The 22,210-nt window shown below is 47.6% G+C and overlaps 8 protein-coding genes across 8 annotated transcripts; 2 read left to right on the forward strand and 6 right to left on the reverse strand.

Annotated features, from left to right (window-relative positions):
* Positions 1 to 798: 798 nt before the first annotated feature.
* K441DRAFT_651169 (galactose mutarotase-like protein) lies at positions 799 to 2,873 on the reverse strand. The gene is made up of 5 exons (XM_067647142.1): positions 2,311 to 2,873; positions 2,125 to 2,246; positions 1,889 to 2,077; positions 1,435 to 1,831; positions 799 to 1,378 (listed from the first exon to the last, which is right to left on the reverse strand). Exons 1-5 carry the CDS (start codon positions 2,579 to 2,581, stop codon positions 1,158 to 1,160), a joined length of 1,200 nt encoding a protein of 399 aa, XP_067509806.1. The 5' UTR covers positions 2,582 to 2,873; the 3' UTR covers positions 799 to 1,157.
* On the reverse strand, positions 2,736 to 3,167 carry K441DRAFT_98879 (uncharacterized protein). Its single transcript, XM_067654587.1, has one exon. It carries the CDS (start codon positions 3,122 to 3,124, stop codon positions 2,891 to 2,893), a length of 234 nt encoding a protein of 77 aa, XP_067509807.1. The 5' UTR covers positions 3,125 to 3,167; the 3' UTR covers positions 2,736 to 2,890.
* A 1,488-nt stretch (positions 3,168 to 4,655) lies between these two features.
* K441DRAFT_651172 (uncharacterized protein) lies at positions 4,656 to 6,771 on the reverse strand. The gene is made up of 5 exons (XM_067647143.1): positions 6,605 to 6,771; positions 6,401 to 6,515; positions 5,521 to 6,341; positions 4,816 to 5,446; positions 4,656 to 4,749 (listed from the first exon to the last, which is right to left on the reverse strand). Exons 1-4 carry the CDS (start codon positions 6,634 to 6,636, stop codon positions 4,987 to 4,989), a joined length of 1,428 nt encoding a protein of 475 aa, XP_067509808.1. The 5' UTR covers positions 6,637 to 6,771; the 3' UTR covers positions 4,656 to 4,749; positions 4,816 to 4,986.
* Positions 6,772 to 6,786: 15 nt separating this feature from the next.
* Positions 6,787 to 8,299, reverse strand: K441DRAFT_534114 (cytosine deaminase protein-like protein; the record flags this gene model as incomplete). Its single annotated transcript, XM_067642317.1, has 2 exons — positions 6,787 to 6,987; positions 7,055 to 8,299. The coding sequence occupies 2 exons, from the start codon at positions 8,297 to 8,299 to the stop codon at positions 6,787 to 6,789; spliced, it is 1,446 nt and encodes a 481-aa protein (XP_067509809.1).
* Positions 8,300 to 8,563: 264 nt separating this feature from the next.
* On the forward strand, positions 8,564 to 10,728 carry K441DRAFT_98894 (uncharacterized protein). Its single transcript, XM_067654588.1, has 3 exons — positions 8,564 to 8,832; positions 8,930 to 9,855; positions 9,926 to 10,728. Exons 1-3 carry the CDS (start codon positions 8,757 to 8,759, stop codon positions 10,463 to 10,465), a joined length of 1,542 nt encoding a protein of 513 aa, XP_067509810.1. The 5' UTR covers positions 8,564 to 8,756; the 3' UTR covers positions 10,466 to 10,728.
* A 1,263-nt stretch (positions 10,729 to 11,991) lies between these two features.
* Positions 11,992 to 14,672, reverse strand: K441DRAFT_683714 (Pkinase-domain-containing protein; the record flags this gene model as incomplete). Its single annotated transcript, XM_067651720.1, has 2 exons — positions 11,992 to 12,333; positions 12,384 to 14,672. The coding sequence occupies 2 exons, from the start codon at positions 14,670 to 14,672 to the stop codon at positions 11,992 to 11,994; spliced, it is 2,631 nt and encodes an 876-aa protein (XP_067509811.1).
* Positions 14,673 to 14,997: 325 nt separating this feature from the next.
* K441DRAFT_651176 (uncharacterized protein) lies at positions 14,998 to 18,318 on the forward strand. The gene has a single exon (XM_067647144.1). The coding sequence runs from the start codon at positions 15,443 to 15,445 to the stop codon at positions 18,179 to 18,181; it is 2,739 nt and encodes a 912-aa protein (XP_067509812.1). The 5' UTR covers positions 14,998 to 15,442; the 3' UTR covers positions 18,182 to 18,318.
* Positions 18,319 to 19,028: 710 nt separating this feature from the next.
* K441DRAFT_651179 (alpha/beta knot) lies at positions 19,029 to 21,322 on the reverse strand. The gene is made up of 3 exons (XM_067647145.1): positions 20,244 to 21,322; positions 19,789 to 19,986; positions 19,029 to 19,724 (listed from the first exon to the last, which is right to left on the reverse strand). Exons 1-3 carry the CDS (start codon positions 21,315 to 21,317, stop codon positions 19,155 to 19,157), a joined length of 1,842 nt encoding a protein of 613 aa, XP_067509813.1. The 5' UTR covers positions 21,318 to 21,322; the 3' UTR covers positions 19,029 to 19,154.
* Between the last annotated feature and the right edge of the window lie 888 nt (positions 21,323 to 22,210).

Consider the following 22,210-nt stretch of genomic DNA (forward strand, 5'->3'; position numbering starts at 1 on the left):
AAAATCCTAATTAGTTAGTAGAAGTTAGGGTCTATAAATTATAATAGAACTTAGTAAATAGTTATAGTAGAACTTAATAGACAGTTATAGTAGAACTTAATAGATAGTTACGGTGGAATTTAATGGATAGTTATAGTGGAACTTAGTGGATAGTCACGGTAGAACTTAGTAGATAGTTATAGTGGAACTTAGTAGACAGTTATAGCAGAACTTAGTGGATAGTTACGGTGGAATTTAGTAAATAGTTATAGTAAAACTCGGTAAATAGTGGCGGTAGAACTTAGTAGATAGTTATAGTAGAACTTAGTAGATAGCTATAGTAGAGCTTAGCAAATAGCTATAGTTAGATTATACTAAAAACTATACTAGGCCGTTATATTACGTAAGTGGCGAAAATTGCCAGAATTGGCTTAATATATGGCAAAATTAAAGCCTGGGCATGGATAAAGTTTGGATCTCGATCCAGATTTAATGGATTTAATGGATTTGAGGCTAACTGGATTTGGATCTAGATCCAATCCATCCATCTCTTACACTGCCCTCGGATTCCAGTGAAACCCGTACCGGAGAAGACCCGCGATTCTCGCCCTTAACGTCGACAGAACTTCGAACTTGGAAAAACTCTCGCTGCTCTGGCAATACTTTAATACCCGTAGGTGGGGGCGGCGGTGGCGTGAAGGGCACTGGCGATCCCGAGAGCCCTAATGCAGTTTGAAGTGATTTTGAGGCAGCATAGACGACGGGAGCACGGCGGTTGAGATGGGCACTGAAGTCTCCGTCGGTAGAAGAGGATTTTTTGGCCCACATGGAGTTCTGGATTGAATTGAAACTACTTGGAATGTGAAGAATGGAAATATTAGAGCGTGTTTGAACAAATGCCAATTGTTGTGCAGTAGAATACTATAGACGTAATGTAAAGGCCATATCTGTAGAGAGGCCTTAGTGTCGGCTGCGGGGACATGTCCACTTCACTCATTTCCGGCTTTCGAGATGGGGAAGAGTAGAGTGAATCACTATCGTGCCTAAACACTTCACAGGGAAAGGTTTTTTTCCTTATTAGGCATTACGTGCCATCATTAGTTCTCTGCCGTCATTAATCTTTTGATAACTCCAAATAGTCCTGTGGGATATCTAAAGAAACGCGGCCACCAAGCCTACTACAGAGTCAGAGTTTTGTTAACTGAAAAGCTGTATATTGCCTCCAAAACGTATGGGTCATCATCGGGGCCAAAAATATTCTTCTTTGACCGCTGCCATTCAGGCTGGTTGATGGCATCAATCCAGTCCTCTACCTCCATCACGATGCAACCATATTGCTCCACCACACGCGGACGACTACCATCAAATATGCCCTGGGTTGACTTGAGGGGGATGGTGCCTAATCTCATTGTCAGTTTATTGAGGATAAGAGGCGTTTGTGAGCTCAATATATACCATTCTGACCACCACAGCTGTAAACTTGGAAAGCGTCTTGGTCAGCAAAGATATCAACTTGGATTCCAGTAAATGTGCTGGCTAGCGTAGCCACTGGGCCCTCAGTCCGCCAGTCATACGGGCCATTTTGTGCTCGGTTAACTAGATAGCACGTGTCATAGCCAGTACAGTTTGTCCCGCAATTGCCGTAGGCATCAGGAGAGGTAAAGTTGGCGCCAATTTGCTTCGGATTGGACCAAAAGTCATTCACGGAGTACTGCTGGTTGGGAAGGATAGTGCCGTTTGGTATTAGAATTCCATCAGTGCCAATGCGTTGACCAGAGTAGGGGAGGTAAAGTGTGTGGTTCAACGCTAAAGCTGTGGCGTTGTTTTGGAAGGCATCCAGGTTCCAGTATGTCTAGAACAAGATTTATTCAGCCAATGAACTCGTTCCGAACAGGGCCTTGAAGCTTACATGAGAGCTCAACATTATCGGTGTCTTCTTAGTGGTTGAGAGCGCAACCATTTTTATATGCCATTGATATGGAGTCATTGTATATGTAATATAGCTTATGACCTCGCCAGGGAAGCCTTGGTCACCGTCGGGATCGACGATAGAAAAGGTAATAGAATCCGGTGTGTGTGCAACAACTGTGAAATTTCTCTGCGGCGAGGTCAGCAAAAATTAGGGCATTTGTGTTCAGGCCCTACCCAGTCCCACCCATCAGGCCCACCATGCAAGGTGTCATTGTTGTTGTTCTCATTGGGAAGCACGTAATATTCAATACCGTCTATCACGAAACTGCTGTTCTTGATACGATTCGCATACCGGCCTTATGCGTGGTTAGACGCTTTCAACCTGACTGCGGATATCTATGCCTTCAGGAATTAACTCACCTGGAACTCCTCCAAAATGAGGATGATAAGGGTCTACGGAGTAGTGGGTCGCGTTATCAAAGCCGAGGACAACATCCCGTTCAATGCCATTGGTATCACTGATGAAGAGGTTGCTAATGCTGGCGCCATAAGGAACAAATAGTCCACGGATTCCTTCAGCGGAGATCTCATATTTTCCATTTGCATCCGGGCCGAGAGTACCATTATATTGCTGGGCAACAACAACTGCAACGAATGCCGATACCACGGCGGACAATTTGAAGCTCAACATTTTGGTGCGATGTCAGAGGATTAAGCTTCGGCAAACGGCAAAAGTTTGTTAGCTCGAGGGCGCGAGATTATTTACGTTAGTGCACAAATCCCATCACCGGGATGGGAGAAGGATGAATGCGACCTTGATGCAAAGCAGTCCCGGAGCAAATGTTGGACGAAATGCTCACCCCGCAGGTAATTTCGGGGAAAGATCTTTAGGAACAAAGCGAGCGATGACAGAATCCCCAAAGCAAAGCTAGCCAAGGTAGCAGATGAGCGAGGCAGCTACAGAATCGTCCAGTGGGGGGGGGGGCTTGTTGGCAACACTTTAACCACCGGTTCCGCATCCATCTCCGCTCACAATACGACCATCATCAATCAGCTCCAGTATCACGAGCACAAAGCAGCATCCGGGAAAAGCCGTTGCCCAGATTGCTGTCCCGTGTTCTGTCATTTGCGGAAGAAACGATGACAAAGTCGAAGCTAAGGTCAGGGAAGGTAAGGATGCGAGTTGATTTAAAAATGTGGAGTTGCGAGGCGGGGAATCTGCCGGCCACGCCATCCATCGGCATTCGGTACTGGAACACCATCACGGGCCTCCAAAGGGTTCGGAATGGTGCTCGAGATGCTTGTTAATTAGATAAAGGAACCTTCATTCTGTAAATTGGCCTTGCTGTCTGCTGATCGTGCAGCCCTTTTAATAACGATACTGGCACATGTTTACAACCGCAAACATGTATATTTTGCCCACCCTTACGGAGGACGGCCCAGAAAGAGATTTCTCCTTCCTTTTTGGGACGGGCGGTCAGTCCCCCAACTAAACGGGGGATGACACGCTAAAGTTACGGGGGCTTTGTCCCTAAGCAACCAAGCTTGGGGCGCCCTAGTCCTAAAGGGCTGTTAAAAACAGGGAGCTTACCGCCCGTCCTAAAAAGGAAGGAGAAATCTCTTTCTAGGCCGTCGTCCGTATCACGACGCCACCGGTGCGCTAATAAAGCCTCTTCCATCTTGGCAGACTCTATTTCTACTACCATTTAGAGCAGTACTTCTAAAATCTGCTCACATACGCAATATCTTTTCTAACGCGAACTCTTCCGAGGGTCGCAGTGCCTTTATCATACCAACTATGAATCCACTTTCTAAAGATCGTAAAAGCACTCTGCTATCCCACCTGACCAAAAGAAAGAATAATTCGCCGTTATTCATTCACCGTCATAGATATAATAGAACCCCTGTCCAAAATCAGGCAGCAATCACCCTGAGACCATCTAACTGAGAGGTACATAGCGGACATTTCCTAGTATTAGGAAGTATTCGGGCCGACAACGGATAGGAACGGTAAACCTCCCTTTTTTTTCTCTGAAGTCCTAAGTGCTATCATTAATGCCTCTTCTTGTCTCAAATCGTAGCCCGACGCTAGATGCATGAGATCATATATTATAATTGCTTTGTCAACCCCCTTTTCAACAGCTCAGTAAAGAAATTTTTGGGTGACCATAAGGATATGATGCAGGGCTTTCGGATTCACCAAGACCTAGTAGATTACCAGCTCTTTCGACTCGAAGGCACATGGTTGGGTAGCTGGCTAGGAAAAGTGAACTTAGGTATGATAAGTTCCATTACTTCGGCATTGAGAGGATAAGGGGGAAATGGTTGACCTAATAGAAGCCGATGCGAGTTCATGGTCGATTTGCGGTTGGATAATATACAAGAAATGAGACGGTACTTATTGTACTTCGGCATTGAGAGGATAAGGGGGAAATGGTTGACCTAATAGAAGCCGATGCGAGTTCATGATTCCTTTCTAAGCTACCAATCTGCGTAGAAAATCACATGCCTAGTCTTAACGGAACGGTGAGACACATTTCCGAATGCTAGATCATAGCTAAATAGTAAATACTTAAACATATCTCCCATGAAAGGAAAAGCAATGTCTAAACTCTAGACCAAGATCCAAGGTCTCCAGTCTCGGAAGACATTCCATAATCGGGGAGATGTAAATTTCCAAAAACCCCCTCGAAAGTTCTGTCCGCTATCTAATCGGCATAGGTAACTATCTATCGTACATCACTTGGAGAGAGACTATAAATCCAGCTAATGACAGCGGGGTAATGTGATCTACGTCCGTGAGTGCGATCGATATCAATCGGATCAGAGCGTTCGTTAGTGTCGCACCAATATTAACACCTTTCCTAACCAAAAACTTATAAGTTGATTGTATCTTCAACATAATTTAATCTTCAAAGAGCATACCTTACAAAGTTGACACCCAGCACAATATCCAGCCCAACTGAGACCAGTAGTCATATCGTACTAATTACGAACCAAGAGAGTGGCAGCCCTAGTCATCTATGTCCCTGCACATATCTTATGACCCACTATTCATGAAGTATTTTCTCTAGACTGTGGAAGCTTCAAGTGAAGTCAATGCCGAACCCTTAAACCCAAGCCTAGCTTTCTTATCGCCGCCTTCGAAAGTTGGCCTTTCTCTTCATTGTATTTATCATCAGCCAACTTTTCCCGATATTCGTGGCCAGTAAGCTCGTTCTCTGTAACAACCACATTACTAGACTCCTCAAATTTCTCATGCTCTTGCCCACCTTTAGGAACTCTCGGTAACCCGGCAGCTAGATTCGCAAGTACGTGCAGATTCCGATTCGCATGCCTTCCGCTTTGATTTCCTGTGACATTTCTTGGCTGCACCAAGATATTTCTGACGTTCTCAGGTGGCGGCACTGGCGTGTTCTTGATATTTTCCGGAAGGGGTATCGGTGTCGGGGTCATTGTTTTCACACGTACTACGTCTTGTATAGAAGCAGGCAATTGAGCTGCCGTAGCCATAGGGCCACAGCGGGTAGAAGTTTGACAACTTGGGTGGGAGTCCCTAAGCAGCATTAGCACAAATATTGCTGGCTGGGGGCAACCGAGTGTAAGCCATAGGGGGTGTTAGGTACGTACCATGCAATGTTAGGTTTGTTGTGACGATTCCAGCACCCAGAGGCCCCTTTGTCTTTCCCTCGGCCGAAATGATGGGATTTGACGGTGTTCCGGTGATTAAAGTGTTGGCCACAGATGGCGTGAATGTAGGGCCCGTTGCCGCTGGACCGTCCCCCTGTGCGATCGAAGGGGTGGTTTCCAGTAGGGCGGCTCGATGTTTTAGTTACAATTTCGTGAGTAGGATTAGGAGCAGAGAATTGGTCCATTGGGTTAGCGCCGACAGATTTGAGGATTGGCTTGCCCCCTACGTGCTTAGGAGCGGTAGGCGGAGCCATAGGATGGATGTTAGAGAGAGGCCGTTTGGGATTGGAAGATAGCGAAGATAGAGAAGCGGACGGGTTCGGAGGAGGGAGAGAAGGAACAAAGGGATATACATCGGCTGAAATGTTTTGAACGGCCGGGTTTGGGGAGGAGGGACCGAGGGGGTTACTAGAGGCGAATGGTATCCCATGAACGGAACTATATAGAGATGCAGGAGTGGGTGCAAAGAAATCCACAATCACAGGTTGTGTCTGGAAGAAAGAAGTCGGGATTTCAACGGGTGGGACTGAAATGACTTTACCAGCACCATGAACTGATGGTGTCTTCGTTACACTTGTCGACGTCCCGACCGTAGATGCGAAGTAGAACCGTTCAAACTCCTCGAGGAGGTCGTTATGATCTCCAGCGAACAGATTTATCATATGCCAGTGTAACTGCTCGTTAGTAAATTTCTGGCTGCGCCAAGCTCCGAGGTTATCAAGGCATTCCGTGGTGGTTTGGGAGTTAGGCCCGAAACGTGTCTTAGACCGTTAGTTCGCAATTTTGAAGATTATAAATATCGCGTTGGTGATAAACATACCTTGATTCTGTTGATGAAGCCGAGAGCTTCCATGAACGTTCTTGGATGTGAGCGCGCGATAGGAGGGAGAGCTTCGTCGCGAGGCTTGAATACATCGTCGTCAACACCCTGCCCACTTGGGATTGTCATTATTGATTTCATAAACTCAAGGGCACCTGGGGAATCGATAATGTGGGAAAGGTAAGAGGGAAAGAACAAGCTCACATGAGAACGAACGGGCCTTCCGAAGGAGGCATAATGCGTAGCTGTTCGAATAGTCTGAAGAGATAAGGGCGAATCATAAATTAGAAAGGTGAAGGTTGCCTGGCTATTCACAGGTTGGTGTCAGGGTGAAATAGTGAACTGGCGTTTTCCTGGCTCCATGTAGCACGCACAACCTCCCACTTTCAGTAAGTCGTCAACCTTCCACTCCTTATCGTTTGCCGACTAGTTCCTCCATCGTATACGACTTCCTTTATACTCTTCCTACACCGCCAGCCTACGTCAGTTCTATCAAAAAGCACAAAATCCGCGGGATCTCCGATGTTTAGGCCTAGTGAAGTCGATTCATACCCAATAGCAGCCTTCGCTCTCGATGAGACGCATTCCTAAGATACTCCATATCAGCCATCCAACCATTCTATCAAAAACTCCGCGGTTATGAGGTGAACTGACGTATAAAATTTCGGAATCATTTTTCGTCCCTGCTTGATAGACAGCAACACCAAGGCTTGCCACACTTAAAGGGTCACAGGTTCCCTGCGGAGTGAACGCATTACCAACGTTGTTGACTGCAATAGCTGCATTGAGCTTGTACTCTTTAATCATCTTTGGAATTGGTAGGGTTCCTCTTACTCCCGAATCCGTCCTCATCATAAAGAGGTCCGAACTTGGGAGTCCAACAAATGAAACAGGAAGATTGCCAATCTCTTTCCTCAGTTGATGCCAGTCTTCAGGCGCGAATTGTGTCAAACGCGTACAGTGACCTAGTGTGATTCCTTTCCCACTTCTCTCAACCCAATTCTGAGCCTTGAGAATTTCCAGCGTTGCCCATATCAATGGCCTTTTTTCTTTATCGAGGTGGTAATCCAGGTGAAGGTCGAGCGGTTTGCCACTGAATAAAGCGATTGTACTTATCCATCGAATGTTCATAATCATCTTAGCGTCGTCTTGTTCCACATATGGAGTGCTCCCTACAACGTCCACACCCTCACGACGCGCGGCGTCTGTTATTAATTTCCTTATCTCGTCTCCGCCGTCTCCGCCCGAAAAGAGGGGGAGTTGAGCAAAAGCGCAAATCTGTATTTTACACTTGTCCTCAAACTCCTGCTTAAGCCTTAGGCCAGATTCGAGACACTTGAATTTGACCTCTCCATCAACCTCTACGAAGGCCCTCATTGCCGTAACTCCGTACTGAATGCTCTCTTGAATGAGCTGCCTGCCTCTTCTGAGAAGATCAGATTCTTCAAATCTTGATTTCGCTTTGCTTGTCAGAACCATAGCTTCCCTGAAGTCTCCCTTCTCAATTTCAAGGTCACCGAATTTTGGATCCTGTAAAAGAAAGCACTTGTCTAAATGGATATGCGCATGGCACAGAGAAGGAGCGAGTAATCTTTTTGAAGCATGAAGCACCCCAGGAAGATGAGAAATATCTGGATGGCCCAAGGTATGAGGCCCAATGGCAGATATTTTGCCATCGCCTATGGAAACATCCCACAGAGTGGAAGGGGGTTTACGTGGAAGACGGACGCCAACAATCTTTTGTAAACGACCTGAAGGGTAAACGTCAGAATATCGCGGCGGGGGAGAGTGTGGTTTAGTTGACCAGGTAGATGCATCTGCAATGTCGTGGCCAAACTGTATCTTGGCCGTCTCTGTATCTAAGTTAATGCCACTGGCAGCAAGATATTCGGCGGCCATGGTCGATTTGCGGTTGGATAATATACAAGAAATGAGACGGTACGGATTGTAGACAGAAGCACAAGAACAGACACCGAATAATCTGAAGATCGCCAACTAGGAGACTTTATGTAGCCGAGGAGTTGAAAGTGAGGTCTCTAGTGACAGAAGCAGCCGCCGTTCATTCGCTCTCAATGGGCAGACAGCACTCTTATATGCAGTCACCCATGACCAGCAGACATCTAGAGCACACGACCGGCGACTGATTGCGTTCCTTAAACCAGTGGCAGTCAACAAGTGGCAGCTGTGCCCCGCCTTCGCCTAGAAAAGGGGTGATTCGCCGCCGCCTTGCCCAGCCCTGTGCAGATGTTATGAAGACGCGTAAAAGCACATCCATCATCATCACCCTTCAAAGCTCCCGTGAACGCAGGCGCGCATCGTCCATCGTCGCTGCGTCAAATAGAGCCGATAAAACAAGATGCAAGCTCAATACCGGAATTACCCGCAGGCCGCCCAGCGCTCACCACATGCTACTACGACCCGTCGTGGGCCAGGTACAGTAAATCCCAACTCCACCTCTCTCTCTCCCAAACGGACCACGAGCAATCATGATCAGGCGGGCTGACTTAGATCAAATTTTCCGGAAACCAGGTCCTATGGTCGTAAATGCTCAGGCCGTGCCAACGACTCAGCAATTGCAGGCCCAGCAGGCACAAGACGCTACCCGTCGCGAGCTCGCGAAACGACAAAGTCGCAAACCTACGGACAAGAATATCCCCGACGGAGCGGAAGAAATCACAATTGGAGATGGAGTACAACGATATCGCCAGCTACGCGAAGTGGAGCGGACCTTTGATGCGACTATGATGCGCAAGAAGCTCGACATTCAAGATTCAGTAACCCGCACCCAGACTCCTCGGTATGGCACCATGCGAATCTGGATATCAAACACCGCCGAAAACCAGCCGTGGCAAAGTAGTGGGATGGATGCAGATGCTTTCGATTTCGAGAGCGACTCACAAGCAACCTACCGAGTTAAGATCCAAGGACGGCTATTAGATCAAGATTTCGACTTGGGACTTACTGAGTCGGAAGAGTACGATGGGGATGATGTGAAAGAGAGGGATCCGAATGCTATGGAGCAAGATGGAGATGATCCAGCGAAGAAGCCAAAGGCTAAAAAGCGGCCCAAGATGTTCTCTCACTTCTTCAAATCCATCACCATCGACTTTGACCGCCCCAAGAGCCTGCAGCCTGACGGATTCACGCAAATCGAATGGAAGAGGCCGGAAGGCCCGAACAATCCAAACATGCTTCCGAATGCCTCCCCAGAAGCGAACTTTAGCTGCCTTGAGTTTGAGCGCAACGGTGACGAGAACATTAATGTCACCATCAACCTCCAACGATACGAAAACCCGGATAGATTTCGGCTCAGTAAGCCACTAGCCGAATTACTTGACACCGATGAGGATGACCGTGCTGGTGTTATGATGGGTATATGGGAGTATGTAAAAGCCATGGGACTCCAGGAGGACGATGATAACCGAAAGATCATTTGCGATGCTCGATTGAAAGCAGTATGTCCTTGCGTTTTCTCTCTTTTGGCCTATCATTGAAAATAAGTGCTCAACTAATTTCCCCCTGCAGATATTCAACACAGACACACTGTTTTTCCCCTACCTACCCAACGCCATTGTTCCGCACCTTCTCCCCCTCCCGGCCTTACAACTTCCATACACTATCCGTGTTGACAAAGCCTATATTTCCCCACCCGCGGAATCAGGCATTGTTCCTTCGGCTCCCACGATCTTCGACATCCAGGTCGCCCTTGAAGACCCTCTCCGCCCTATCATGGCAACCATGTTCCGTAGTAAAGATTACGTAGACACTCTCCAAACTATCTCAACCCTGGACGAGCAGCTCGCACTGATTGTCCAAGCGATCGCACAAGCTAAGGCAAAGCATGCTTTTTTCACCTCTATGTCCAAGGATCCTGTCAATTTCGTAAAACGCTGGATCAGCAGCCAGCGCCGTGACCTTGAAGTCATCCTTGGCGAAGCCACGCGTGGAGGCGGTGAAGATGGCGTGGACGAGGAATGGCGGCGTGGCGGCAAAGACGGCGTTTGGGGCAGCGAGGTGGCGCGAGAGAGCGTGTCATTATGGTTGGCGAGACAGAAGTCGCATTAGCTCTTGCTTATGCTGGTCTCTTTTCGTCTAGTGGCTGGTAGTGTGCTGATATTCTGTCCTTCAGGCTATCAAAACAATTGGACAGGAAGATCGTAAAGCACGGTGGTGTCGACAAGACATTGCAAGAAGATGTGAGAGAGTCCATCGAACTTTTCGAAATGCCGAGGGCTGCATTTACTGCCCGTCCTTCGCCTGCTCGTTCTAGAGCCTCGAAGTCTTCGTCTAACTTGGCATCTTGATGTCTTTAAGGCTTGCCCATCCGTCTGCTTCTAGCTCTGCCTTAACCGACTCTATACTTGCTCCGATTCCTATTTCCTTGCCTGCATAGGCACTTTCACACAATTCTACCACTAGATATATCCTACCTACGCCATAGTGTGCTTATCATACTTTTGCTTACGCCTCTTCATCAACATAACACCAGCTTGTGGCCATGCTTCGACCTCCAGTTCTACTTCTAGCACTGTCCCGATATTAGAATCACCAGCATCTAAGTTCTTAGTTTACTTAGGTCATAAGGTTATAAATGGAGGAGTACCGCTTGTGGTCGCACTATTTTGCTTCCCATGCGTGTTCTTCTCTCAGCTTAGCTCGACGGACATTACATACCTACTTCAAGCATGGAGTTTTCGGCCGTAAGTTTAGATTACAGCTTCTTCAAGGACTCCCTAGGTCACACGCTATGGCGTTCTTATGATTGTATTTCTTTAACTTCTGCAGGTCTTTGGTTTAGTATGCCTTCACGTGTGTAGTACTAGGTAGATAGAATATGTTCAGATTCGAATAGAAATGCACTGCAATACATCGCAAACTTCACAATAGTTAAGAGTAGAAGTATAGACGCCGTCCGCCCACTCACAGCCTACCTGTACAATTCTACACTATCCAGCACAAGACATTTTATGCCAATTTAGCAAACTAACACATGAAGGAAGCCATTGACGTCTAGTAAATAAAAGCATGAAAAGCGCCTGAGCTGCGCGCTCACTTCAATTAATCTCTTGTAAAGGGTAGCGAAACAATACTAAAAGCGTCTAGCTCTTCACACGTGGAATTTTCTCAACACCAACGATATAATGAAAGAAGATTTATGTTCCAGCCTCCCAAAAAAAACCCCATGGGTCCATTACAAAATTAAGAACATGGGAAGTGCATGAGGGGCCGTGAGAAGAGAGAGGAAGCGCTCGCTCGCAAATGCTGCAGAGAAGATTTCTTACGTGACAGAGATAGAAATGAAAACGGATGGCTTTGTTGGAGAAAACGCCTAGACGCCGAGCGCTGGTAATGGATGAACGTCATGTGCTGGGAATAATGCTCAGGGAAAGTTCTGAATATAACATAAATGAAATTTCAGCCGGTAATATCTGGGGTGTGGCGTGTCGAGTAGGATGAGAGTAGAGATGAGTGTCTTGAAAGGCGGGAAAGGGTGCATTGATGATGACGATGATGCTGCGTAATAGTCATGGTGGTGGTTTAGGAGAAAACCAGAATATGTGATGGGAAGGGAGTAGATGAAATTGGCAATTCTAGAACACAGCAGCTAGCCCATTCTTGGAATGCCTTTTACTGAAGCGTTTGCGGCCCTTTATAGACTCATTGTCGCCGTGTTCTTTCCGTAAATGCCGGCTAGTGGGTATGTTAACTCCATCAAAAGCTGCATCACCACCAAGTGTACTCGTTGGGCTTGAAAGTGTTGAGCTGAGGTCGTTAAATGTAGAGTCGCCAGAGTAAGAATTCGTCATGCTTTGTGATATGGCGATTTCTTTTGCACGCTCAATGGAGTCGAGCCATTCTTGGGTTGAGTACTTGCTCCCGTCTGGATCACTGGTTGTGGCTTTGGGATCTTCAAACACCAAGTGTTTGTCCTTCTATGGTCTCGTTAGCTTTGCAGGGGCCTCAGAAGCCATTCATCATTTACCGTATCCACACACCAAGCCGTGAGGCCTTTTGAGTCCTTGTAACTTTTCCATGTCGTTCCCTGGCCAAGCAGTGATAACTCCATCTTGGTCTTTTTTTCATCCCCGCCAGCAGCTGCCATAATGATTCGCGCACTCGAAGTAATTATAACTAGACGTTGCCTCTTCTTTGTCGTATTACCACCAAAAAACCGTGAGAATTTTTTGGGTGTTTCTGTGGACGTTTCACCACCCTTTGCACCTGGACTATGAGGCGCAGGATTTGTCGTAACTACTAGATTCCCGAGCTTGAGAATTCGTTCGTTATTCCTTGTCAACACTGGAGACCATTCAATGTCTAATTGACTTGGGGGTGGTAACTCAGTGATAAGCCGTGGCTGCGGTCTTAGTTGATTACTACTTGTAGGACCGGCATTTGACGGGCCTGGGATTGCGTTATTTTGAAGGATGCTTTTAGGTGGGTAAGGGCCTCCGTTACCATTGAGCCTGATTGGTTCGTGGACGGGTGGAACATAGCTCTTTAATCGTGGAGCCTTTTGCTTCCACAAGCCTTTCCCCCACACGATCCCATCAAAGAATTGATGGTTCTTGATATGCTCCATTGGCAACCGTTTAGCTGGATCTAGCACCAGAAGCCTCTCTACCAAGTCCCGCGCCACATTTGGGAAGCCATCGGGAAATGTGTATTCTAGTCCAACGATTTTCTGAAATGTCTGATACTCATTGGCAGCCTTGAAGGGTGGTCGACCAGCCAAAAGTTGATAGATGATGCATCCAAATGCCCAGAGGTCACTAGCTTTGCAGGCATTCTTGTCTGTCAAAAGCTCCGGGCTAACATATTCCGCCGTACCAACAAAAGAAACTGCCCTGTCCGATTCAACGCCGTCAAGTGGATCACCGGCTAGCGATCCACTTCCATTGGGTGACCTTTTCACATACAATATTTTTGCCGTGCCAAAATCCGTGATCTTTACGTGCATCTGATCATCTAGCAGTACGTTTTCCGGTTTAAGATCACGATGAATCACTCCTCGAGAGTGCATGTAATCGATAGCGTCCAGTATTTGTGCCCCATAAAATCTGGTGCATTCTTCATCAAAAGTAGTCATCTTCTTAAGGAAACCTAGAAGCTCCCCTCCACCAGCCAAATCCAAAACAAAATATAAAGATCGTTCATCCTGAAATGTGTAATAAAGTCGAACAATACCCGGGTGCTCCGTTAGTCGATTGAGTGTGTCTTTTTCAATGTTGACGTATTTCACCTTTTTCTCTTTGATGATATGACGTTTGTCGAGAACTTTGATGGCGTACTCCCGTAACGTCTGCCGGTCCGTCGCGGCCAGCACTGTACTGTATGAGCCCTCTCCTAACGTCCGCCCAAAATTGAAATCCTTTACACCTTTCTTCACAACCCGTGTAACGGGCTTTCCATTTGAATCGACTTCTTGACGCATACTGATGGACGCCCCCTTCTCCTTCCATTCTTCACTGCTTGGTAGAGGTCCACCCTCGACGTTGTATGGTGGCCCAGATAACGGGCCCGTGACTGGAGGAGTCGATCCGCTATTACCAACGGGCATCCGCCTTGAACTCCGTCTTGGTGGAGCCGGGCCATTCCCACCTGGTATCTGAGCTGTTTGCCGGTATGTTCTATCACTCCTACTGAGTTCTCTTGAGGGTACGCCAGCCTGCATAGCTGTTGCAGCTACCCTCGAACTGCTACTCCTCCTAAGGTCTGCATTTGTTTGAGATAAGCCATCGTCTCTGTACCGATATGAACTTTGATTCGATATTCCAGACCCTGAAGACAAATTCGTGTGGTTATAGATGCCCGAGATTGGCCGTGCTTGTTGGCTTTGAGGGGGGAAGTTACGGGTTTGATTTATGGCACTCGAGGCGTACTGAGGATATTGGGCTTGCTTCTGAGCTTGGTGAGCAAGTGGCATTGATTGTCGATGGTTGAGCCGTGCAGAATATGAATGCTGCTCTGCGGGCAGTGGAGAGGAATTATCGGGGGAGACCGAGTTTGAGCCAGTTGAGAAGGAATTTGGGTTGAAATCCAGAGAGCTGAAGGACGATTGAGCGTCAGGCTGTAGATGAAGCGGAGCTTGTAGCCTCTGCTTTTCAGTGATGGTGCTTGAGGATGATTGCGACGGGGAAGAGGTCGGGCGTGACTGTGATTCTTGATCGTCTGGCCCTGGCGGAGGAGGTGATGGAGAAGTCTGGTCCTCATCTGGATTGGCAATGCGCAGACCACCGAGGGACTGTGAAAGACTTATGTCGCCATTCATTCTGGCAAGCTTGGATGATGACGGGTAACGAGCGGAGGGTGGCTGCGGTAAGAGAACGAAGGACTATGCGGGCAGCCGAAGGGGTGAGGTTGAAACTGTTAGCTAGTAGCTGAGTACGTGCAACAAGTTAGAGGCCCACGGCCCTAGGACAGAGGCGTGTCGGCCTGCTCCGCTAGATGACAGCAACACTCGATGGCTGTCAGGTTTGTCGATGCTAGAGTAACTAACAGGAATCGTGGCTCGGCCTGCTCCGTCGCCGTCTGCTTACGTAGTTGCTGCGCGCCTCAACACTGAGAACTAAGCCCCCCGTCCGCGTATTCAATCTGCGAGTCTGCTCTACCTAGTCTGACATGCTTCCACCCCTCTCGTTCCTGTTTCACTGTGTACATATCTATCCATAACTATCTTTAGGATGCCGGGGGAGTGGCGTCTTCCGTGCTACGTTACGCACATTCAATATGACTAAGGCTGCTTGCATCTTCTCCTGTTGCTGCTTCCGATCATCTTAGGGCCTTCCTCCACTTCATCGTGCTATCCGCCCTCAACAGCCTCGATGCGTGGGTTCTTCGGACCTCTGCACTTTCCGGACTTTATCGTTTGTTGACTCTTTTCCTCCTATTTCAACATGTCTTGTCTAGTAGTCTCCGCTTCCATTCTCTTCAGCCCAAGGCAGTATCTTGGAATAAATTCAATTATAGAAGAGCCTCAATTTGTTCGTCTTGACCATTCTCGTTTCCGTTTTGATTACGAGCCTACTTGGCTTCTCTGGCATGTTACGTTACCGGCCCTCCGAAATAGCCTTGACACATGCCGATATCAACGAGACACTGTGCCGTTTAGCTCGGCGGCAAGCTGCAGGTATTGCAACGGCTATGCCCTTAAGTATTGCGGGGTCTCACGGTAGCATCTCTCGAATCCGTGGCGGACCGGAACATTCCCGAAACGAGACCATCGTACATCTTGGCTTCTTTCCAGTTCTTCGATTTCAGAGCGCCGTCCGTTCATCTGCCAGCTCTAGGTCGGGTAAACTTCTACCGGATAGACGTATCTATTACAACAAGAACGATTCTACGAGCGTATGCAATGCCGAGGATGCGTCATGTCCAGAAGAACGCGATTCTAGCTCCCAACTAAGCTTGGATCTCGACTTGCTACCAGGCCCACCTCAGAGAATCTCACCAGGCCGCCACATTGAGCTCGCTGAGGGGTTTGCTGAAGGTTTGTCCCAAATGTCGCCCCCAAAGCACGAATTTGGATTCTCTGGTTTTGGCCATACTCGACCGAATGCATCAGATGACATAGCTCATGGTCTCCCAGAACTGTCCATGCATCCCACTGATGATTTTTCTGAGTTAGCTACTAGAATACCAGTTAGCGATGAGGGCCAACGCGGAGCATCTGATGCTCCGTCACTGCGCCATCAGAACAGCATGACGCGCTCACCACTGCAAGCCGCGAGCCTCTCTGGACAATATCAAAAAAACCAGGCTTTGCCGTCTTCTGCTGTAGAATTTCCTATGCTTTATTTACAAGGGTACTTCGAAGAGATTCCAAACGTATACTCATTCAGAGAATCCTGGCTAGTGCCATCAGAGTCTTTAGAAAACCCACCCAGCCGCAATCTAAGACACACGCAGACCATATCTTCTCAATATGAGTCACGTCTAAACAACGCTCGGCCAAGACGTCCTGTACAACGCTCTCATGCACTAGATGCTTATGACGAATCTCTCACTTCAAGACCATCCACAAGACGTCAGGTCCGGGGTTCTTCGGACTCCTCCACACGTGGCACGGCATATATAGTGTCGCCTCATGTATTGAGCCGATATAGTCTTCAGTCGGAAACCCATTCTTCCAATAAAGAGGAGCTTCGTTCTAGTTCCCATACGCCAAAAATACCCTCTAATATTCAAAGATTCCTCGACCCTAGAGCGGCGGGGTTCACCCTTGATAGCCCTCAGCCTTCTGCAGTATCCGGGTCTAGAGATAGAAACCAGCGATCTTTAAACCACGGTCTTCTCCATCAATCAACCCAGCAGTTATCTCAACATTCAGAACAATTTGAACGGTCATTATACAACGGATACCTACTAAGTATAGCATCGAGAGACAGATCATCGAGTTTCAACCAGCTCCACCCGTCTTATATGCTCTCTTCGTCTAGGCACTCCAGCAGCAACTACTCACAGCCTGCTGCAGCACTTGCGCAGGCACAATACGATGGCTTTTCACCATCTAAGCGCCCCTTGATAACACCATTTTCTTCACCAGCTCACGGAGGAACCATTTTACCGCCCAACACAAACCCGCGTCCTCTACCAGTACGCGTTCCAAGCCATTCGTCACCGAATCTTACGGCGTTATATCGGAATGGACTTTTCGGGCTTTCGCAGCCTCCGGAAAGACCCTATGGTCGTCCTGACAACACTCAGAGTAGTCCCCAATCTTCTGGGCGTATAATCATGCCTTACGATTTTCCGCAGGCTATAGATAGTGCTATTGATGTGGCCCAACGGAACCTCTCTTCCCCACTTGACTTAATTCAACAACGCGCAACCTCCCAAATGTCCCATACACCATCAGCCGCGTCATACCGTACTGCTACTTCACAGATTGACCAGCACCGTGTTTCCGCTGTGAACCAGCTTTCCCACTACACAACTCCTGATCACAACCCAAGAATGGATGTACAATACGGGCCAAACAGCAGCCAGCGCTCTATCAACAGCCCTATTTTCAGATTAACATCATCACCTAGAGATTTGGATCGACATCCAGAGTCGGACTCGCAGAGTCGGATTCGCAGTTCCGCTCCACGACCTCTAACGCATTTTCCAGCTCCACTAAACGATCCAGGGAGTGTTGCAGGCGCGAGATCGAGTGCAATATCGAGCGAGAGCGTCGGCCCGGCTAATTTTTCGCTTTCTCCGCCTGGACTCAATGGTCAAGATCAAGGAAACAGATGCCGACATGGAAATAACGGATTGACGCCTTCGGCAACTCCCTGGAGGCACCCTACTACGCGCCTACATTCCGAAGAGGGTGACAATAACGTCGAATCTCGTATGCGCCTTCCCGCAGCGTTATTATTCCCATCCGTTTTTCCCAACATGCAAAGGCCACCAGAATCTATGCCACGTCATGGCGAACCCCAACGAACTCGTCAGCGATCGTCCCACCACGGCGTCCACCACACAGAACCTTACCTCCCAACTCGATCGCAAGCTTACCCCCACAGCCACTCCCGTCCAATGGAGAGTCGTGACCCCGAAAATCGTTGGACGTCTCATGTCCAACGTTATGAACCACCACCTCCTCCTTCCCACAGGTCTCACCTACCAGCGTGGCAACAGGAACAGGAAAACTCTGGTAATGCGGAAGAGGACGCCATGAGAGAGGAGATGCAAGCCAGAGGCATGAGGGGTGGTCCTGGGAATGGGGGTGAGGTTATGGATGAAACACCCCCAAGAGTTGGGAGATTCGAGCAACGGATATTCGGGGTGTGAACCATACGTGTAATATTAGGTGCCAGGAAGTAATTAGATCGCAAAGGGTCTACTGTATTTTTCGTTGAGAGATTAAAAGTCAGAACTGTACTAGTAGGGCGTAAAAGTATTAGCGACCACACGAGCCGTTCTTACCACTATTATACCTAGTACTTAGTCAATCAAGATAAATCATTCAAGACACATGTGTTCTTGAATATGCCGTTCATCCATTTGAGTAGGTAGTAAGGCAAGTAGTATTACTTTACTACGGCTCTATATATTTATAAGGGCTTTTATAGAGGCAAAGGTAGATCTTACGCGTGAGGCGACTTGGCTCTCTCTAATTACCCTAATTTGGCTTAGCTTAGGGGCGCTTCATGATCAATCAAAATTGGTCACGATTAACCTCGATTTTGACATACATAGAAATTCTAATCGTTATATAAGGAGACCTTAGATACGTTATTAGCGTACGTAGTAAAAATTTTTTATGCTCTATCGTGGATATTAGAGCCCTTTTATATAAGACCTTTTCTGGAATGAGGTAATTAATCTGGAATCAAGCCGATCAAAGCGATACACGACTCGTTCTGGAACAAGGACGACTCGTTCTGGAATGAGGCAGAAATATTCCGGAATATCATGTGTACCGGTATCAGTCGTAACACTACTGATAAGGCTTATAGAAATATTTTATAAAAAATATTAATTTTAGGTGTCCTGGGGGATCCTAGGGGAATCCTGGAGATGTCCTGGCAGTCCTGGCAGGAAGTCGGGTGTGAGTGTCTCCTGGAGCTCCTGGCAGGAGGCACGAACGGTTTGCTGGTGAATATATCAACACAATAACTAGATCAAGACCAGGTTCTGGCTCTCCATTCTCAGGCTATATCTACAATGCTATACAACGAGCTAGACGGCTCGGGAGGATTAACGGGCAAGAAGTTTTATGAAACGCTAACCTCTTAGGGATAGAGATATACTAAGAGTCGTGCTAAAATAAGAAATCTCCTGGCTGTCTCTGCTGGTTCGGCTTCTTCATAAACTCAAAACATAATAGAGCGGAAGCAGTGCTAACATTAAGGCTATCGACCCCAATTTCGTCAGCGCTTCTTCCCGCTCGAATGCCGACTTTGTAGTGGGCTCGGGTAAGCAGGCTAGACCGCAGTCCTCTACCTTCATTGCCAAGCATTAGAATGGCTGGGTGTTTTGCTAGAGGAGCGTGATTAAGAAGTGGATTCTTATTTCGAGAGTTCATGAATACAATGGCGGAAGATTCGTCGTCGTGACTGGCATCTCGGGGGGAACCAAAAGTGGAATGGGAGAGCGATGGTACAGCAGGTGGGGCATCACTGGCATAGATGCGCCAGCCGGTTTGAACACTGTTAGTGAGGAAGTCCGAAGGGTTGGCGACGGCAAAGATGGGAATTGCTTCAGCAGCACCTGAAGAGGCTTTAAGGGCGATGTGGTTAAGAGGAGCACTCATACGCGTAGGAGTCGCAATTGCGTCAACACCAAGGAAATAAGCAGACCGGACAATAGCGCCGAGATTGCCTTCATCGAGCTACATTCGCAAACTGTTAATAAATCACACAATGTACTAAGGACTGGAGTTGGTTTAGACTCACCACACCATCAACATAGAGTACTAATGGGTGCCTCCATCCTTTCGATTTGTATCCATATTCGGTATTATCGCCGTTTATTGCCCCCTCTTCCTTGCTTTGATGATCAAGTTTCACCTTGAAGACTCCATCCTCGACTGAGGATAACCCTAGTGTAGAAATCGGTGGTCTCGGCAGAGGTGAAGATTCGAGTATGCAGCCCTTGCGATATGGTTAGACCGAACTAATAAATGTGTGAAGTCGAATTAATAAGTTTGAAGACAAAAGAGGAGCCATAGAAAAAACCGTAGAAATTTTGATCGCCAAGCAAGACATATTGGTGGCGCTAAACTCGTTGAAGCGAGGGTGTAAAAGATATCAATCTACGCATAGCCGGAAGCGGCGAGCATTCGATAAATAGCAATTCTGTGACGTAATTGAGAGAGGCAAAGTAAATTATTCTGAAAGATATATCTTACATTGTGAGGTCTTCCGTTACTCAGCTTGTCCATGATGGGAAGCCATTCATCACTCACATCATGGATTTGTACTCCAGCAGTTTTAGCCCGTTCTTTGAGCATGCGGGTACCATCGTGTCTCGCTGCCCTGCTGTGAAGGTACAGGTTGTAGAGTTTCCGGCGACGAGCCCTCAAGGCTGCAAGAACGACAGAGTAACCGTAAAGAAATTCAGAGGCAGCTGTCGTATATGGAATGCTAAGAGGTGCTGCGAAAGCTCGAGTGAAGCGTCTGGAGGGGCTGGAAGTTTCAGAATCGCGGTTTTCATATCCTGCCTCATCTGAGGTTGCTTCATTGTCTCTCTTTGAGCCGTTTGGAGTAAGCCTTCTTGAAATCCCTCCCCCATTCCCTGGAAGAGTTGCTATCTGGCCTTGAGTTTGTCCACTTATGCCATATTGCCTATCCTCGAATGGGATTTTAGGGCTTTCTCTGAATCTATTTTCCTGCCCTCGCGTCTTATACCGTTGGCCTGACCGCCCACGAGCTACCCAATTCACAGTAGTGTGTTCTTCTTTCAAATTATTTTCAAAAGCGCCCTTTTCCTCACCGTCCCTAACGTAATTTGATTGTGCTCGTCTCTTCATCAATCCCCAGTCTGATTGAGGCCGTCCTGCTGAAGAATCATCGCTACTAAAGGGGCTTGGAGAGCGTTTGCTGCGTGTATCTCTCTTGGAACGGCCGTTATATCTATCTTCCCCATTCCTCTGCTCAATTGTGTCGTCTTGCCACAAGTCTTCTTCTGCTCTGATGTGCTCTCCCCGTCTGCTAGTCCACCGCCCGCCTATTAGTATCCTGTCTTGCCCTAAAAAAGGACCTCTTTCTTTAGCATGAGTTCGGTCCTGTGGATCAAAGGCGCTCCATCGATCTTCTCTGTCCCTGGGTCCTTGTCGGCGCAAATCAAAAGCAGCTGATGACTTACGAATGCCACGTTCAATAGCAGAATTTGTAGAAATCTGGCGGCTAGTGGTAAAGGGACTAGTTCGAATGGGTATTCTAATAAAGGTCCCAAGGGAGGAAGGGACGTGTATAATGACCATTGCATTATTGTACACGGTAGATAAATTGTTAGAGAAATTGCTTAGGTGAAATTATTTCGAGCCAAGCAGCACGGACCATCTCCGGCAACTCGCGTCTCAATCCGTTCTCGCGTTCGCCATTCTGTTCTCGCGTTCGCCATACATGCGCATCTAGACAAGCCATTCACCACCTGCATGATGTGCGTGCATGTCTCTACGCTCACAAACAGACTTTGTGAGAACTAAATTCCCTGAAAGCTGAAAAGCCCACTGACTGAGATCTCCCAGGCTCTTGCACCTTCCCGACCGGTGAGGAATGAACAAAACTATTTCAAAGTCATGAAAAATAATTGATGATAAGGAATAATTTCGTACAAACCTACGTCAGGAATCCTTCCTATAATCGAACTTGAACTCACGGAAACATATATCATCTTCTGGAACAATGAGTAGTAATGGAGGAGAGGAAGGCTCCCGCCACCAGAGCAATCACTATGCGAAGTCTATCAGCGCATCGCGCTCGACAAGCCGAAGAGCGAAATCCATGGGATCGCTCTCCCCGGCCATGTCCGCATCTGACACAAATTCGACAATGGATGTGGAACACGGAAGCTATCCTCGGCGAACAGTAGTGGCCGTCAAAGTTCCCCCTGTGAAAAAGCGAGAGGAGTACATTGTTTTTGAAGGGAACGTCGGTATCGTACAGAAAGTCGTCAGCGAGTTTGTTGAGCATGGACAAGTTATGTTTGAAGTGAAATTTATAGATGACAGAACTGAAGTGGTACGTTGTATTTACCCCAGGCCATCTCATACGACGCTTCTGCTTCACCAGCACGTCAATGAAACCGCTAACAACCCCGCATTGTCTCTTGATAATTCAATTTTCTTGCGTTCCTCACCTCACATCGTCTTAA

Source organism: Cenococcum geophilum (genome assembly GCF_001692895.1).
Source record: "Cenococcum geophilum 1.58 unplaced genomic scaffold K441scaffold_2, whole genome shotgun sequence".
Taxonomy (NCBI): Eukaryota; Fungi; Ascomycota; class Dothideomycetes; order Gloniales; family Gloniaceae; genus Cenococcum; species Cenococcum geophilum.

What these genes read in the sequence shown, in the direction of transcription:
- K441DRAFT_651172 (XM_067647143.1), bottom strand. Translation starts at nt 6,636, where the DNA reads ATGCCTCCTTCGGAAGGCCCGTTCGTTCTCAT. An exon ending in GAAGGCCCGTTCGTTCTCAT is followed by an intron (nt 6,516 to 6,604) that starts GTGAGCTTGTTC and finishes GACAATCCCAAG; the next exon opens with TGGGCAGGGTGTTGACGACG. An exon ending in AACAAACCTAACATTGCATG is followed by an intron (nt 5,447 to 5,520) that starts GTACGTACCTAA and finishes AATGCTGCTTAG; the next exon opens with GGACTCCCACCCAAGTTGTC.
- K441DRAFT_98879 (XM_067654587.1), bottom strand. Translation starts at nt 3,124, where the DNA reads ATGGCGTGGCCGGCAGATTCCCCGCCTCGCAACTCCACATTTTTAAAT.
- K441DRAFT_651179 (XM_067647145.1), bottom strand. Translation starts at nt 21,317, where the DNA reads ATGGTCATTATACACGTCCCTTCCTCCCTTGGGACCTTTATTAGAATA. An exon ending in GTAACGGAAGACCTCACAAT is followed by an intron (nt 19,987 to 20,243) that starts GTAAGATATATC and finishes CCATATCGCAAG; the next exon opens with GGCTGCATACTCGAATCTTC. An exon ending in TACTCTATGTTGATGGTGTG is followed by an intron (nt 19,725 to 19,788) that starts GTGAGTCTAAAC and finishes TTGCGAATGTAG; the next exon opens with CTCGATGAAGGCAATCTCGG.
- K441DRAFT_98894 (XM_067654588.1), top strand. Translation starts at nt 8,757, where the DNA reads ATGCAAGCTCAATACCGGAATTACCCGCAGGCCGCCCAGCGCTCACCA. An exon ending in TACGACCCGTCGTGGGCCAG is followed by an intron (nt 8,833 to 8,929) that starts GTACAGTAAATC and finishes TCCGGAAACCAG; the next exon opens with GTCCTATGGTCGTAAATGCT. An exon ending in GCGATGCTCGATTGAAAGCA is followed by an intron (nt 9,856 to 9,925) that starts GTATGTCCTTGC and finishes TTCCCCCTGCAG; the next exon opens with ATATTCAACACAGACACACT.
- K441DRAFT_651176 (XM_067647144.1), top strand. Translation starts at nt 15,443, where the DNA reads ATGTTACGTTACCGGCCCTCCGAAATAGCCTTGACACATGCCGATATC.
- K441DRAFT_651169 (XM_067647142.1), bottom strand. Translation starts at nt 2,581, where the DNA reads ATGTTGAGCTTCAAATTGTCCGCCGTGGTATCGGCATTCGTTGCAGTT. An exon ending in TCATTTTGGAGGAGTTCCAG is followed by an intron (nt 2,247 to 2,310) that starts GTGAGTTAATTC and finishes ACCACGCATAAG; the next exon opens with GCCGGTATGCGAATCGTATC. An exon ending in CAGCTGTGGTGGTCAGAATG is followed by an intron (nt 1,379 to 1,434) that starts GTATATATTGAG and finishes CAATGAGATTAG; the next exon opens with GCACCATCCCCCTCAAGTCA.